The 17,682-nt window shown below is 42.0% G+C and overlaps 2 protein-coding genes across 3 annotated transcripts in view; both read right to left on the bottom strand.

Moving 5' to 3' along the window:
* LOC118216488 (serine/threonine-protein kinase LMTK1-like) overlaps positions 1-2,720 on the bottom strand; it is a 40,205-nt gene extending 37,485 nt beyond the window's left edge. Inside the window, exon 1 of the mRNA XM_035397670.1 lies at positions 1,912-2,720. Within this exon, the coding sequence (XP_035253561.1) occupies positions 1,912-1,993 (82 nt within the window). The 5' untranslated portion in view covers positions 1,994-2,720. The remainder of the gene's footprint in view (positions 1-1,911) is intronic.
* Positions 2,721-5,100: 2,380 nt separating this feature from the next.
* LOC118216489 (alpha-N-acetylgalactosaminide alpha-2,6-sialyltransferase 2-like) lies at positions 5,101-16,064 on the bottom strand. 2 transcript variants are annotated; one of them, XM_035397671.1, is made up of 12 exons: positions 15,945-16,064; positions 15,515-15,625; positions 14,935-15,079; positions 13,590-13,745; positions 12,161-12,248; positions 10,537-10,702; positions 9,640-9,814; positions 9,090-9,228; positions 8,670-8,773; positions 8,226-8,309; positions 7,525-7,624; positions 5,101-6,679 (listed from the first exon to the last, which is right to left on the bottom strand). In XM_035397671.1, exons 4-12 carry the CDS (start codon positions 13,706-13,708, stop codon positions 6,509-6,511), a joined length of 1,146 nt encoding a protein of 381 aa, XP_035253562.1. In that variant the 5' UTR covers positions 13,709-13,745; positions 14,935-15,079; positions 15,515-15,625; positions 15,945-16,064; the 3' UTR covers positions 5,101-6,508. The 2 variants fall into 2 exon arrangements, with proteins under 2 accessions (XP_035253562.1, XP_035253563.1); XM_035397672.1 differs by lacking the exons at positions 15,515-15,625; positions 15,945-16,064 and having other exon boundaries at positions 14,935-15,495.
* Positions 16,065-17,682: the final 1,618 nt, after the last annotated feature.

Raw genomic sequence — 17,682 nt, 5'->3', positions numbered from 1 at the left:
CAGCTCTATGGGCTGACTTGCAAACGGTGACTGGATCACCCAGGGTATGGGAGGGTTCAGTTGGTTGGGGGGGGGGGGGGCACGTTCATCGCTATCTAGTTGACGGTTGATCGGGCACCTGTGGACGGCACGCTAGAGCCACATGTGAAAGTTCCTCCTCCACCTCCGCTCTGTGCGAGCTTGGCTGTAGTCTACGGTGTGAAAAGAAGCAGCTGGTAACACCACGTCTTTTGGAGAACCGTGGATGTCTGCACTCCCCCGAATCGGCAGTGGGGTGGGAGTTGGGGTGGGAGTTGGACATTCCCAGCCCTACTTTGGGTGCCTTTTAAAAAAAATGTATTTTAATGAAATAAAATATATAGGTACAGCTGTTGAAGAGGTTAGCTGTCAAACTGAACATTCTTGTCACAGCAAAAATTCTTTTTTGTTAGGTTAGTATTACACTTTGATTATAAATGGGCCTCTATGTCTTGGTGACAATATGTGTATATGCATACTATTTCTATGTATTATTTGTTTTATTGTAAAGTGTTTTGAAACCTATGTTGGTGATAATGCACCTTAAATAGATGTGACTTTGACTTCATGAGTTGTACTCACATAATATGCACTTCTTATTACTGCTCCTCTTTTTATCACTCCATCACCCCACCTTTCACCTCTCTATCCCTCCTTTCCCCCATGTCCACACCGTTCATTGCCATCCTGGTGACTATGATTCATTATTGCTCCATCTGTTCTATAAAGTAGGCTTCTGCCATTGGCACGCTCTCTCTTGCACTCCCTCTCTCCCTTTCCCTCTGCCCTCTCACTCTCCCTTCTCCCTCTCTCTGTCTCATTCCCTTTCTTGATTTCTCTCTCTCTCTCTCCCTCACCCTGTCACCCCCCTCTTTCTCTCTGATCACTGACTGCAAGACATTCCCATAATTTCTCCTTCTACCACTTACAGTCAATCTGCTCCTCTCTCATTTCATTACCTCACTCACTCACTCACTCACTCACTCTCTTTGCACTCCATTAGTCATACGTTCGCTCACTCTCTCATCGGCAGTGGGCCTAACTGCACGGGAAGTGACTGTGTCTCGGTTCCTAAATGCGACCGCAGGCTAACGTTACAATGATAGCACAGCTCCTGCTACTACGCTTAAGAGACGCATCCTGTTTTTTTTTTTTTTTGGAACACTCCTCCTATAGCACACCCAACCAAACAGGCAGTCTGCCTCGCACCGTACCGCAGGCAAGCAGTGTTTTCGTTCTGCGACCACTCGACCAATCATAAAAACTCACGAGGTGGGAATCCACCGATCCATATAAGGATGGAATTGCAGGGTAGCAGCCAGCTCTCGCAATACATCCAATACAAATATTGCACTCACGCTAGTTACAGAATTCCCATTATTATTGCCCCAGACGTCCTAGCCGGAGCCTCCTTCTCTGTATGCACTGCAGAGGAATTCAGTTCGAATCACATAAATACATGTTGCACAGTTCCGCAAGGAGCGCAAAGCACCATCAGTCACAGGGACAAGACCATGCGCAGCCAGATACAACGTGTGATGGCGCATCATTCCTGACACGCGCTGCCTGGCGGTTTAGCTCGATGCTTAAATTTTATTTTATTTTTTAAAGATGCGCTATTAACCGTTTACAGCACGTCAATGCAGGAGGACCTTTGACCTATCATCTTCGGACGGCTGGTCGCAATTGTGGTCGCGCATGGGTTAAAACACAGGCAAACGTGGGTTAAGGAGCATCATAAAAATGTAAACAAATTTACGCAAAATTTTAACACAAAAAATGTCAATTGCCATTGACCACCTTAAAAAGGTATCTGCATTTCATAAACATTTAGAGATTAATTGTAAACATTCGATTCCGATGTGTTCTTCCAGTATTTTATTTTGGACTTACCTGTGTCAAAATGTGAACTGAAGGCAAGACTAGGGTTGAAGAAGGACGAAGACATGACCATAACACAAATAGTGGCTGACATCCTCTTCTTCTTTGGGCTTTGAAGTGTAGCAGCGCTGTAGTTTTTTAATAAATGATTGCTCAGACTGCTTTAATGAGAAAAATGCCTAGGGAGTCGATTCAAACGCTGCATTGTTCCGATGAGACGCTCACGGCGTCAAAAACCTGGTTGCTCCATTTTTTTGTAAATTTCAAATGCGTCGGATTACGACGCAGGTGTTGAAAAATATGTCCGATCGCTTTTGTTCTGTATCTGATAACTGCGGCCACTGACCTAACTGAAATAAAAACGACCGTCTTCACACGCGCTGTTTTTCAGCCTGCGGGCAAAGTGTGCGGCGATTGTCGGAGCGGAGCCGGTGGGTGTCCGTGAGTGTCGAATCAACGTGATGCTGTAATTTAAATCGTTATGTCCTCCCCTTGCCTCTGCACCAAACCTCGGGCAGGGTCCCGTTGCCCCATTCCTCCAACCGTCCAGTTTGCTTGTGCTCTTGAGTAAGCGCTGGATAAATGACATTCGCAAAAGAGCTATGCATTCGGAATGCTTCCCCAAAAGCGCAAGAAGGAGTCCCTTTTCCTTCGTTTACCTTGATTACAATGGGACAGCAGTTTCACCACTTACAGGGTTTTTGAATTGCACGAGAACGAGAGCACTGGACCGATGCTGCCAGGGAGAGCGCCATCTTGCCAATGTACCGTAATATGGAATAGCAAGTATCTGCAGCCAGAGAAGGGAGACACAGGAGGGAGTTAGCACGCAGTGTAACATCCACGGGTACGACTCAGTATATACATGTGACTATGCATATTATGAATAATAATAATAATAATAATAATAATAATAATAATGCTAAAAGGTAATAATACCAATTGTGAAAATAACGGATACTGTATGTCTAATGGTATTACATTGTTTGCATTATTCTTTCTAAAACAATAATGTTTGTCAGCAACATGAAGCTATTAAACAAAACAGGCCCTGCCACGATTTTATTTATTTATTTTGTGGTTTGGGGGATGGGGTAGAGGGAAGGTACTTATAATGCCACACTGTTAGTAGGCTATCTCTGTCAGTAGGCAATCTGATAGGTGATTCAGTACATTTATTATACAGTAAAGCATGGATCCTTTAATTTTTTAACTATATTATTCTGTACATTATCTTATATTGTGGAAAAATTATCAATGGCAAAATTATTACAAACATTTAAAATATTGCAATATAGCAATGTGTGTATTAAATAAACATGCAGGATAATATATTATATAATATTACAGAAGGCGTCTATATTGAATTACAATTGTATACCGTATTGTGCATTAAATGTGGTAAAATATACTAAAACGCAGTGTTGTGTAGTGAAATATATAAAAATGCATGACTAAAGATGAAATATTTTTCCAGGAATATCGAATCCAAAGGCATAATCCTTGCCGAAAGAGGAAAAACACAATGATGTTTCACGTAAGAGAAACAGGACATACAATTTCTTAGAGGCGCGAATCTCCTCCAGTGGCAACAGTTATCTCACTAAACGCGCTGCACCACGGAAGTTTCTTATTTCGGTTTCACGATGTGTCATCCAGCTTCACTGCGCAGCAAGAAGCGAGCGGCAGATGTGAACGGGTGAAAGGACTGTGACGTAATCGAGCAACCGCGCGAAACCTCCGGGTTCGCAGTACATTCCCTCGCAATAGCCGGATAATTCCAGTGTTGTGCGCCAGAGTCAGCCCCCCCCCCCCGCCAGTTCTCTGTCAAATACGTTAGCTGAAATCCATGGCGTGATAATGCCACTGCGTCAAGCAATACCTCAAGTGGTCTACAGCACAGCTCATTATGTAACACAAGGAGATAAAAATGTCAGAAGGGCTATGAACGTGCATCTGAAATCGAAACGTTGTTGCTGTCCTCCCCATTGCTGCCGGTGAAACTCATATGTTTCACTACTCGACCTGTTCTGCCTTCATTTGGCCTCCTAATGTCTTGGGGACTATTTTAGTATTTTAGCCGGACAAGCAAACAAATCTGTAGCCTACAACTGAAGAAACAATCATTTTTTGTTGTTTTTCTCCTGCAGCAATAAGGGGGGAACACCTTTAAGTACACGCTCCCAAGTTTCCAGATTCCAGGCTAACACATAAATGTTCAGAAAATTCTTAAGCCACATATTTCTACAGAACTGAAAGCACATGGAGGAGGATACTGTGCATTAACTGCTTTTATTTATTTATTTATTAATTCATTTATTCGTTAATTTTCTTCAGGATTCTGTACACGCAGAGTTCCCCTGCTCCAGTGTCAACAGCTGACAGCTGGTGCCAAAATCAAGTAAAGTGGAGTAGAGTAGAGGCGAGTCGATTTGAGCCGGTACCATGGGGTGGAAAAGCGACTTGAAGGGGCTCACACCCCTGTCTGTAATAGCCAATGGCCCTTTGAACGGTTCAGAATGTAGAAGTGCTTCAGAGCCACAAGGGCAGTCTGAGTCCTGTAGTCATCACAGGCTTGCGTCTGGGTTGTTTCCTTTGTTGACTATGACTTGGAGAGATTGGAGACAGTGGGGGGGGGGGGGGGGGGGGGGAGTTGACCTTGTCCTTGTCCACAGCTGACAGGAGAAGTGTGGGCTTAATTCAGGCAATGCAATTTGGGCTTTTGCTCCATTTGATTTTGTACTAATGAGGTGCTGGGCAACCACAAGCCACCAGTGTGAGACATGCCTCTCATTCAGATTTGGCGCTAGCTCTCCTGTGCCACTGTGTGGCCTATAGGGTTAAATGTACTAACTGGTTTGGAGGCAAGTCGGAGAGTTATATGCACTATGTTCCATCATTGTGTGGGCATTGTGCTTAACCTGTATGAACTGTGTGCAATATTTTTTAACTACGCTTAAGCTGAATTAACTGTGCTTAAACTGTATTAACTGTGCTTAAGATGTTTTCACTGTCAGTTTTTCTTATTTCTAATTTTTGTCCCAACTTTGGGCTGCCATGCTGACATCATAAGGATCAGTACCACGTATGAGGAAAACAGAGGGTAACCATGCTGCCATTGCACTGTATAGTCAGCAGGGGGCAGGGTTTGACCAATAGTAGAGGAAAAGTCCTAGCCATGACAACAGGAATCAAGTCAAATGAAAAACAAAAAATACTTTTATTGAGAATTTAGTAAGCTTTATCATTGCTTTGATTCTATTTTTTGAAGGCAAAGAAAGACAGAAATAAATGTTTTATATGTAAAGGAAATAAAAACAGAGAAAAATCATTCAAATATTTTATAAAACATCTGCCAGCTGCCTGCCTGGTACCTGCTCCTGTCACACCCCTAGGCATTTCAGTGGTAATACAGGCTTTACATCATACCAAAGCTCTTTAACACCTCAGATAAAATCTCAACAATGCTTCTTGATTGCTCAATGATTCAGACTCATTCAGAAAATATGTCCTCCCTCCTTGAAAACTCGAAACACAGGTTCTGATGTTTTTAAAACGCTATTATTCTTGATTCACCTAAGCGACAGTTTATTTTTCAGAGGTGATTAATTTGCATTAAAATGTTGTGTAAGGAAGGTGTTACGATTAAATAAATACCTAAACTCACAAAATTTCCATACAAAAGGCTTAAAGATTCAATTTTCATTTCTGGGTGCTTATAGGAAAATAAAACCAGCAAAGATTCAGTCAAACTGCAAACATTTCTGCTTTTTAGCCTGATTATGGAAACATTTTGCACAAGCTTGCCCACAGGCTAGTCACCTGGCTTTGTCAGAAATGTAAAATCTCTCACACGTTCTTTTACTGGGACAGTAAATCATCCAGACTCTTTCTGTGATGTGCAGCATTGTGTTTTTTTTGGCGTGTTCTGTCATCTCTGAGCCAAGACTGTTGAAAGATACATTTTTGTCTCTACTGAAGGGAAAATGCTCAGGGCGTTGACTGCATCCGCATGCATGCGTTACGTTATGACAGTGACACCAATTTCTCTTTTTTTCCTTTTTCCTTCCGCGTCAAACCAGAGGGGGTCACAAAAGCAGATACCCTTCTCTCGTCCCACACAGCCTGGCCCACGTCCTGTGCTTGATGGCTCGCCCCTGCCGGGCCAACGGAGTTCTGCCAGCATTCAGGTACTGCGCATGAGAAATACAAATCCCAGCATCCCCCGCTGCCAGAGAGAGCTGGTCGTGGTGTGCAGCTTTTAAAACGTTCATAACCGAGTGAAATGAGGCCTTCCTCATGACCGCGGGGATCCTCGTGCGCACGCAGTCAGACTCCCGCGCGACAAGGGAGCACATGACGACTGCTTACATCACTTCGGAAGAGGCGTTCAAGAACCCCAAAATCAGGCTAGTCCCCCCAAAGCCAGGCTATACTTCTTAGGTGTGTGGTGTAAACCAAAAAGTGACCAGTTCTGTCCAGAATGGATAGATAGTTGGAGTACTGCGGCGCTTTTGTGTGTGTGTTTGTGTGTGTGTGTGTGTGTGTGTGTGTGTGTGGGGGGGACGGGACGGATTATTGTTCCCATGGTGACAGGCACCAGAGGTGCTCACTTCCGCATGTAGAGGTTGATGAGGCCGGCCTGGTGCAGCTGCTGCCAAAGCTTCAGCTCCAGGCGCATGTCGTGGTTGGCGTAGAACCTCAGCGGCCGGAAGCCCTTGTCGTAGTAGTGGTCCGAGTAGTTCTTGTAATCGGGGGTGATGAAGCCGTACGCGTCCACCTCAAAGCACAGAGGGGACAGACAGACCGAGTCACTCCAGGGGTGCAGCGGTGTGGGACAGCTCTTAGGGACAGGCTCAGCTACGGCCACTCAGGGCCTCAGCCAGCACTGCCAAGGTAAGGATTCCACTGCGAGACACACACCCCCCCCCCCCGGTCCCAATTCACTTCCTAATCGCCACCCCCCTCCCCCCCCCCTGTTTCGAGTGGTGTTGCAGTTTGTAGTCCAAAAACACGAAAGTGAGCTCGCATTTTTGAGAGATGGGTTCCTCTGCAGATTTCTAATGCTTTTTTTAACATAGGAACTTCGTTTTCTGCAGAAAATAAGGTCTGTGTTTAACACAGGCCTGAGGAAGTTTCACGTTTTGCTCTACGAGATAAATTACACCCATTCACATCTCAACCATGAATTTCGAAGCTGTTGTGTGCTTTAAAAAAGTAAGTTGCTAACAAGTTGCTACGTTGTAACTACAACAATTCTGGCAACCGCTACTCAAGTTTCCATACTAGCCCACCTGCACTAGCCCAGCTGTTGTAGTTTCAATATAGAGACTTGTTAGTTTCAATATAGCAACTTGTTCCACACATTTGTAAAACAAAACACGAAACTCCCTTAGGCTTAAGTCAACCACAGAACTTGTTTTTTTTTTTGCAGAAAATGACATCCCCTTGGCAGAAGGTACTTCTGAGTTGGCACTGTAACCCTCCATTATATGCACACCATACCTCTCTGTTCCCCGCCCTGCCAGCCTTCCCGCTTCCTTGACTAAGTGTACGGTGGCTACCAGCAGGAATGCAGGCTTTCCAGAGTGACGGGTTTACAGGTGTCTGTCGGCTGTACGCTACCTGGTCGCATGTGTGCATGGCGGCCATCAGCATCACCGCTCCCGTCGTCGGTCGGTACCACTCCCGAAACCGGCCCTTAAGAAGGCGGGAGCGCAGGAACCTGCAGGAGTGCATTGGTGTCATGTTGAAACGTGTCTCCCGTCCACTGGCACACAGTCACCGGAGGATTACCCCGGTCATTCAAATCGGGCGAATTAGGCAGCACAGTGGAATTGTCAGGGTGCAGATTCTTAAGCCATATTCCTGTTATTACGAGGAGCTCATGAGGCTGATAAGGCATGATACTGCATCGTGCACATATCATGGATTTAGGAAACATTGGGTAGCATTGCTTTGGAATAGGACTTGCGTAATTTGTGTGAGGTAAGATAGCCAATATTGTTTCTTGTACAGTAACTTGGCTTAATTTTGATATCAATTCTTTTAATTACAGGCCTGGATTTTGTCAGTTTGAACGAATTACTCAAAGACAGTGCTTTGTATGTGTGAGTAACTTGGCATTTTTGTAAGTTGAAAACATTTTTTAAAATATCAGATAATATATTTACAGTAAACATCTTCTCTCTAGGGGTTTCGTCATACTTGTTCCTCGTTATGGTTATACACTTTGTTGTACGTCGCTCTGGATAAGAGCGTCTGCCAAATGCCTGTAATGTAATGTAATGTAATGTAATGTAAACAGATGCAGTCACGTAACTCACCTGTTTCGGATATACCGAATGAAGTCTGGGTGATAAATTTTGAATTTCATTGCCGTTGCAGTTTTTCCAAAGTATGCGGGTGGCCTGGGATGATAAAGATGAAAAATATGAAAAATGACTTTTTCTTTTGATCGCAGTCAAATTAAATGGAATAAAGTCGATGAGGATTGCAGGAGTTACAATTAACCAAGATAGTGATGTAAAGATCATTAGACAAATAATTAGTTTATAATAATAACAAGAATAAGATATCAACAATGATAATTGTCCATTAATAATAATAATAATAAAAATAATTGTTGTTGTTCTTGTTCTTATAGATACGGTGCATTTCTGTGTTGCTGATGGTGATTATCATGGTCATTATGAGTAGCAGTAGGACCACAGGACTGGTACATAATCCCACTGTATCTGGGCTGAGTGAGCAGAGAGACAGGCCCTCACATTTTATTCTTCTCTGGCCCCGTCATCATCTGGGTCCTGGAGGCGACGGCTCGCAGAATGGTGTAGTCGCGGCCCTGATCAGGTATGAAGACGTACCTGGTCTCCTAGGCGATGGAGAGAAGGGTGAAGGGAAAGGTCAGCGAGCGGAAAGCAGGCAGTCCTGAGGGTGAAACTGCAGAAAGGCTGTGCTTCCGGGCATTGAGGCGCCTTTCCCGCGCGCTTCTGCTTGTTCTCGGACTGCAGGGATCTCTTCCACCCAGCAGGAGGTTTTCACATGTCAGGCCTCCCAGAGGCTTTGCGAGCATTTCTGAGAAGCGTTCTTTAAATTATTTTTTTAATTAATTAATTAATTAATTAATTAATTAATTAATGATTTTTTTAAACGCCGGTGGCGACCGTAGCCGCGGCGCCGTGTCCCACCTCAGATTGCGGGGGTCCCCGGAAGCCGGCTCGGGCGTAGCCCCTCATGGAGTTCCGCAGGGTGTTGGTGGAGAAGGTGTAGAACGAGGTGCGCGAGCCCACGTCCTCCTCGTGGCCCGCTATCACTGCGCCGTTCACCCTGCGGCACAGACCACGCCGGTTATGGGCGGCAGCGCAGTACAACGGGCAGGTAGCTGGTCTTGTAACCTAAAGGTCGCAGGTTCGATTCCCCAGTAGGACACTGCCGTTGTACCCTTGAGCTCGGTACTTAACCAACCTGCATTGCTTCAGTATATATCCAGCCGTATAATTGGGTACAATGTAAAATCCTATGTAAACAGTTGTGTAAGGTGCTCTGGATAAGATTGTCTGCTAAATGCTTGCAATGGTTATGCATACAGAGACAGTGCACCCCCCCCCCCCCCCCCCCCCCCCCCACACTCTGTATCCTGCCAAGCAGCTCCTGCCCCTTACCAATAAGAGGATAACATTTTTTTTTAAAGATGAAGATGGCATAAGGGCAAGGTTGCATTATTCATAGCATCCACACCTGAAGACGTAGTGGTGCTGGTCGATCTCTTGGCCCTTCTTGGACCCGTGCAGGATCCCACCGTTGCCGATGACCGCGCAGCGGATGCAACTCGACCCTTCGGACCGCTGGTTCCAGTCGTCAAACATGACACGATTGGCTGACGTGTTGAGGGCGGAGAGGGTGTCCACCAGGTCTGGGAAGGGCAGGAGACACAGGACATCCATGAGGGCAGAACTTCCACGCACGAACAAACCTCTATATTACACATTATTTTTTTTTATTTACCATGATTCATATTTTGGCTTTAATCTGCAGTAATCAACAGTTCATCTTCTTTTGCATGCACTTATATTCTTCTGTTCACATGCTAGGATGGGCTGATGGGTGTGTGTGTTCAAGAAACCTGAATCTATATCCACAAAACATGCTAATAGTGGATTTTCTTTTTTTATTATTTTTTTTTTTTTACTGGTTTTTAACTTTCGTTGCACAGTCTGCATCAATAAACCCGAGAGTGCATCTGTCTTCAGTCCACGTTTGCCCTCATCGCTGACCGCAATTAAACCAGAGTGCTATTTTTTTTTACACAGATTAACAGGTTCAGGTACTGAAAAAGTGAATGGACAAAATGTTCTGAAATTGCATTTATGTATTAAAAGTCAGGGCAGGACTTGCTTGCTGAACTGATTTTAAATGCAGTACAACCACCTTGCCCCCGTCCCACCTGCGGACGCCCTACCAGGGGACATTCAGTGCAGATCCTATGAAAGACGTGTAATAGGACACATACATAAAAGTTATTCGCCCCCTGCAGCTCTTCCGTGTCCACCTGGCCCTGTCCACACAGAGCTAAGTTGAGAGTGCCCATAGTCCTTTGCCACTGGAAAGGTCAGAGGTCAAAAGGTCAGAACTCACCCAGGAAACTGACGCCGCGCCAGCCGTGAGCTCCGGGGTACTTCCGAAGGCGCTCGTGCTCATTTTTGGAAAGGTGTTTGTACCACTGGAGCACCGGGACGTCCTTCAGAAACGCTGACTCGAATTCCGTCTGGGAGACCCTCGCCCGGATGCCATTTGAGCAGCTCTGTTGGTGGCAGGTTGGTTACTGTGCAGACGCTCACAAAACCACCTCACAAAACCACCGTCACCGCCAACCTGGTTGGCCAACCTTCAGCCTTTTCATAACTGAATGTACGCTAAGCAGTATGTGTTACCAAAACTGATCAAAATTTATAAGGAAGAAAAATAAAGAATTAGAGTTGTTGTCCTCCCACTCTCTACTGGTTCTCAGAATTCTGCCTAGAATTCTCACTTTTATTCCTTGCATATTCTAAACTGCCTTTTTAATTTCCTCAGCAGCAATGACACTAACAGGGCAGTTGTGTATAAACATTAGGGAACCGGGCTTGTAGCTGTAGGTTTGATTACTATTTGGAGTGCTGCCATTGCTTTGTTGAGAAAGGAAATTTACTGGAATTTCTTCTTCTGTAGAAATGGATTATATGTAAATTCCGCCCGGATAAAAGCTTGTAAAGGTTGTACTGTAGGTATGATTACTATTTGGAGTGCTGCCATTGCTTTGTTGAGAAAGGAAATGAACTGGAATTTCTTCTTCTGTAGAAATGGATTATATGTAAATTCTGTCCGGATAAAAGCACCTGCTAAATGGCAAAATGTGAATGCAATTGTCAGATATCTAGAGTATTGCCTTATTATTAAATTATTAGATTGATAATATAATTTGGTACGGCAAACCTTCACCTAGTCTTACACGTCTTCCCCAACACAATGTAGTTAAACCACAAGAAAATCTTGAAAGCAATCTTATGTTAGCCTCTTAGCGTGAATACACCTGCATGACTGGATGGTTTTAAATTGGTGGAGCCAGCGACACTCAAACACTGAAGCCTGTGATAGGTGGAGCTGAATTCTCTTGAAAACTAGTGTGAGGTATGAACGGACTTCGCACTATGGCCTGTGTGTATGTGCATGTGGGTGCACATAGGTATGTGCGTGCATCTATGTAAGTGTGTCCCCTATGGCAAAATGGAATACACTGCAATGTGTTGTAACTATGTGGACTAAAATATATACTGTAAATGTCTATAACTAGAAGTATATTTCACAGCAGTCTGAATTTAACAATATATCTGAAAGCACCAAAGATTTGTATATTTGCCCATGTATTGTGAAATGTTTCAGTATCTTGATAATATAATTTAAATATACAGTACTGCCAGTATATTCCATTTTCTGTATGGGTTTACATTTATACAAATGTACATGTCTGTGCATGAATGCATGTGTGCATTTTAGTGTCTGGGTGCTCATGTGTCTATATGTGCAAGTATGTTTGTGTGTATGTGTGTGTGTGTGTGTGTGTGTGTGTGTGTCTCATTCATTGACTCTTCTTTTAAAGCCATTTGCCAGGATGATTTACATACCTTTACACTGCTCTATTAGAGTCACATCCATCACAGATACACACTGATTGACACATCATACTTATAAATAACAATACGTAATTGTCTCAAAACCTCACCGTCTGTGAAACTTCGTCATCGCTGGCGTACGTGTCTCCAATGTAGAAGAGGGAATTAGCAGAACCCGTTTCGTTTGCTTCGGTGGTACTGGAAGAAGGGAAAGCGATGGGAACATTCAACACTCCTCACAAAATCTGTCTTTTTTGTCTTTTATTGGACTGAAATGTGTGATTCCTTTCTCTTTTTTCGTTATCGTGGTTGTCTCGTCGTCACTGACGTTGTGTTTGATGTTAAGTTTACCTTACTCATTCTTGTATTGTTATGTAATCTTTATGGCCACCGCATTATCACGAAAAACCTTTATGTAATTGTCACCTTTGCGAGAAATTGAAAATAATGTTAAATTGTATAATAACAAGCGACGATAAATAAAGCATAAAAAAAAGAAATGTGTTGATCCAAAGCACTTCATGCTCTCTCTGAAATCTAAATAAAGAGTGGAAAAGTGCTCAGCTGTGTGTGTTATACTGTAGGCTGGCGTGAGCAGGACCATCTTAGAGCTACTCTGCCTCCTCGTCTACTTGCAGTACAGTGAAAATTGCCGCAGTAAACCGTGCAGCTAATGGTCTTTGCTAAATTAGGACTGCAACAGATCTACCTGTTTTATGCCTTACAAGCATACAAGTAGCTGCAGTTTATACAGAGGTAGAGCACGCTCAGTGGTGTAAAGGTTTTTGTTTTTTGTAAAAGTGTGAATATTTATAATTTGTCACATTTGCCAAGCATTAACTGGCCTTTCATTAATTTTGTTGTGATTAAACTTTGAGAAACTGTGTACCTGTTAATTTGATGGCAAGTATCCAATTGATTATTTTAATTGAATTACTACTCTTTTATAGTTGGCTATACCTAGAGATCACTCACACACTGAAGAAAGCATTTTGCTGAAACGTCTTTGTATTCTGTTCCCCTTCAGCAACCTTATTGTTGTGTGTGAGGCATTCCTTCTGTCACTTGATGGACAGTTTTTTTTGTTCAAGTGCTGTCAATGCTCCAATAACATTCAGGTATTGTGGGAAACAAGCTAAACCTGCTCAACTGCTTCTGCTGGTTAAATAATTCAGGACGTGCTGACAAACGGTTCTATGTAGCACTTAACTACAATAAAGGCTTTTCCCTTGCACAATAAAACGCCTCCATAATCTGCATTAGAATGTAAGTTTTGACAATGGCAATGTCTTTTGTTTATTCCTGTTTGCCTCTGTTGTATTTAATCTAAGGGAATGTTTTTTATTTCCAAAATTGGGTCATATATGTTTTGTTTTTCAGTTTTTAAAAAATTCCCTTCTTATAGTAAATCTTCGACTGAGCAGCACTGTTTGCAAAAGGGTTTACCAAATAACAAAGATTTCTTAATCTCAAATCATGTATTGGTTGAATCCCCCAAACTTTGAGTTCAAGGTCGACGGGTGACCCCGAATACTCTACCTGAGCCTGTGGAGTTTGCTCCAGGGCTGATCAAAAATGCCAATGCTCATGTCTGCCAACAGCAGCACACACATGCACACACAGGCCAGGGCCAGCACCTTGCGAATCCAGCCAATCATCGTCCCGTCCCTGGGGTGCCAATCAGAGTCCAAAAACCTGAGACAGGGGGAAGGGCGGGGGGGGGGGGGGGGGGGGGAGCCGAGCGGACGGAACACAGACGGCAGTCAGAATGATGAGCTCTGATACCCCCCAACCTCACAGTCAGTGTCAACAACCGCCAACACGAGGCGGTGTGGATGAGACCTGAAATCTGATTTTGATGCAAAAGCCTGATTTTCCTAGAGGGAATGGAGCCTTTGGAGTGGAGCCAGACTAGTTGGTGTGATGTAAGGTGCTGGCTGTTCTGGATTTTTTTCGAATAAATGCTGTTTTTATAACTGCTTCTACCTGTAATTTGGAGAGGGGTTAACAGTCTATTTAAAAAAATACTGCCCTTCTAGAGTGAAGCTAAAACAAAAGCATAGCATGTCTCGTTGTCTTTACATAATCAGGGAAGTTTTCTTTAATTCGAGTTCCCTTGATATTTATAGTTTTAAATTTTAGGCATTTAGCAAACAGGCTTGTCCATTGCAATTTACACACGTTACAGTCTTTACATACAATACATTTACAGAGCTAGATAATAAAGCAATTACTTGATGAATTTTTTTCCCCCCCACCGGGGAATCAAACCTATACATAGTTACCCAATTCCATAACTGTTACGCTTTGTATTCAATAAATACATTATAGAACTAAACCAATCTTCCCGTTCATTATAACCTATCAGGTTTAATTTTTTACAGCGGATTGTCTGCTAAAAACACTTTGACATGACAGTAAAAATCCGACTGACAGTTCTGCGTTCCGAAGGAAAGAGAAAGGTGACAGCCTGTTTTTCTTGTTCACATTTTATTGTAAATATCACTCGCCGAAGACCCGCAAACCAAACACAAATCCCAAAATAAACAAGCGCTTTTTTTCTTTTCTTATAGCTTTCATCTTCCCAGCACAAACAGACTTCAATGATGGCATTTTTAAAATTTTATTTCTGAAAAGGACTAAATTGGATACCAGAATCGCTTAGAGAAAAAGGTACAGTAACACAATTAAACAGAAGTTCTAAGATCGTAAAATTCTCATTCAAATTTGCTTTATAGGCACGACTGAATATACCTATGTTATCAGTATGTGCATTTTACATATAAATATATATATATATATATATATATATATATATATATATATATATATATATTGTCCCCTTTCAGTTTTCTCTTTCTCTCTCTTTCTTTTTCTTTCTTACCTGCGTCGTTTCCCCCGTTTATCACCGTCAGCTGACCAGAGCTATCTCTCACAGAGAAGGGAAGAAGAGGGTAGGGTGAAACCTACGCAAATTCAGCGGCTACATCCACATAGAGAACGTGCCTTAGAACATGCCCCAGCCCTGCCTACACAAGAAAAAAAGAACATGGGTGCGGTAGCATTTAATGTCTCTGAATTGAACCAACTGAAGTGGTTTTTCCAGCCGGGCTATGACAGTCAGCAAACGACAACAGATGTGAATCAAGCCTCTACTGCGCACATTTTGGTTTCTTGTTATAAAAAAATATTTGAACATATTTTTTTTGGGAGCTTGGGGCTCTCGGACTATATTTCAATTATTGCTTGTATGACATTTGTCCCCTGTACCCCAATATGTTTCTGTTGCCTCAGGGCAACAAGGTGCCACAAAGGTATAAATACAAGGTACAAAAAGGAAAGGCTGGTTTCACAAGAGGATATTTTCAGAATTATAAATTAAATAAGTTATTTTGACAGTGTGTAAAGATTTTGTAGTCATAAACATTTATGAATTAATAAATATAACTTTTTTTACTACTGACCTTTTGGGCAATATGTTGAATGACTCATTTAGTGTGAAATTCCAGGAAGCAGCTTCTTCACTCGAAAATGAATGGGACTGGACGGGAACCGAATAACCAGGGGGAACGGTGCTGCCCAACAAAAAAATAACAAAAAGTACATAAGCAGAAACAAAACAAAACAAAAAGAAACAATAAGTAGCCTAAATAACAAACAAATATCACACACAGGTCCTAGACGTTTACCAACAATTTGCACTATACAAGAGGTATATTATAGAAGACTAATATACAATTCAATGTTTCTGCTTTCTTATTTTCCATAAGCATCAATGATGTAGACCACAATAACAATTCTTTCTCAAAAACCAAAAACAAATGCATGATTTTTAAGAATCTATATTTGTGGATACATTTTTTTTGCCTATATATTCAAATCATTAACCATTACCTGTAATTCTAAAGAGGAACAAAATAAAAATAAAAAATAAATAAAAAAGCGGTTGGAATGCACCTGTTGACAACGCACGATTCCAGACGTCAATTTCACGTATTTTTTTAACCGTCTGGCCTTCTGTACTAGGAAAGAACTCAAGGAAAGAAAAACAAGGACGGCCCCAAGGGGCCAGCTCAATACGCCAGCTTTAAGTTCCCAACCTCAGCACTGGATGTAATGTCGCCCCCTGCTGATATCTATGATTTTACAGCACTTGTTATTACAGCAATTGTAAAGCAAATGTGCAAAAGTTTTTTTTTTTTTTTTTTACAAAACCCACAAGTGTTGCTTACATCAATAAACGTCCTAACCATAGAATTACATGGGTATATCTTGTACAGTATCTTAAAATGAACATCTTTAACTTTTATTTGGAACACAATATATATATATATATATATATATATATATATATATATATATAAGGTATCAACCAAGCTCTTTTCCAAATAGCATCAGGGAAATAAGAGATCCAAAAAAACAATAAACTTGCCTCTGGGAGAGATTAATCTTATGATGCAACAAATCTTTCTAGTCTTACACGTCTTCCCCAACACAATGTAGTTAAACCACAAGAAAATCTTGAAAGCAATCTTATGTTAGCCTCTTAGCGTGAATACACCTGCATGACTGGATGGTTTTAAATCGGTGGAGCCAGCGACACTCAAACACTGAAGCCTGTGATAGGTGGAGCTGAATTCTCTTGAAAACTAGTGTGAGGTATGAACGGACTTCGCACTATGGCCTGTGTGTGTATGTGCATGTGGGTGCACATGGGTGTGTGCGTGCATCTATGTAAGTGTGTCCCCTATGGCAAAATGGAATACACTGCAATGTGTTGTAACTATGTGGACTAAAATATATACTGTAAATGTCTATAACTAGAAGTATATTTCACAGCAGTCTGAATTTAACAATATATCTGAAAGCACCAAAGATTTGTATATTTGCCCATGTATTGTGAAATGTTTCAGTATCTTGATAATATAATTTAAATATACAGTACTGCCAGTATATTCCATTTTCTGTATGGGTTTACATTTATACAAATGTACATGTCTGTGCATGAATGCATGTGTGCATTTTAGTGTCTGGGTGCTCATGTGTCTATATGTGCAAGTATGTTTGTGTGTATGTGTGTGTGTGTGTGTGTGTGTCTCATTCATTGTCTCTTCTGCGTTTGTTGTTGCACTTTTTATCCATAAACTGAATTCCCCCCAGTGAAAGCCCATGTGTTTTTTCTCTGATATCTCTCTCTATATAAAGTGCAAAAGGCCCAGACCAGCAAAGAATTGGTTGTGGCAGTTTCCTTTTATATAGCAAAAGCTTAAGACATGATTTGGAGAGGTTTGTGAATTAAGTTAGTTAAGTTAGGAATTGGTGGACAAATGTTCAATTGGATGAACGATTTTCATTGTGAAAGATATATCTATAGTTAGAGTGGGTGATAGTCTTTAAAATTAGTACAGAATAGAGACTGGCGCTCCTCAAGTAATTTCCATTAGCACATATTATTCTCCATGTTAATAGATGGCATTTTCTCAAATATTCAAATGGACAGATGGAGATCTCTTAATGCAGATTATGGTGCATTATGGAAAAAAGGAATAAATACTGAATACAGTGTGAAAAAGCTTCAAGAAGTGAAGTACAGGAATAGACATATTGCTGGGGGTGTAGGTTTTCAGTGAAG

This window comes from Anguilla anguilla, chromosome 17 (genome assembly GCF_013347855.1).
Source record: "Anguilla anguilla isolate fAngAng1 chromosome 17, fAngAng1.pri, whole genome shotgun sequence".
NCBI lineage: Eukaryota > Metazoa > Chordata > Actinopteri > Anguilliformes > Anguillidae > Anguilla > Anguilla anguilla.
The sequence above is the reverse complement of the archived record's forward strand: the minus strand, read 5'-3'. Positions and strand labels throughout refer to the sequence as shown.

What these genes read in the sequence shown, in the direction of transcription:
- LOC118216489 (XM_035397671.1), bottom strand. Translation starts at nt 13,708, where the DNA reads ATGATTGGCTGGATTCGCAAGGTGCTGGCCCTGGCCTGTGTGTGCATG. An exon ending in GCGCGGCGTCAGTTTCCTGG is followed by an intron (nt 9,815 to 10,536) that starts GTGAGTTCTGAC and finishes TGCCCTTCCCAG; the next exon opens with ACCTGGTGGACACCCTCTCC. An exon ending in GGGGACCCCCGCAATCTGAG is followed by an intron (nt 8,774 to 9,089) that starts GTGGGACACGGC and finishes TCCATCGCCTAG; the next exon opens with GAGACCAGGTACGTCTTCAT.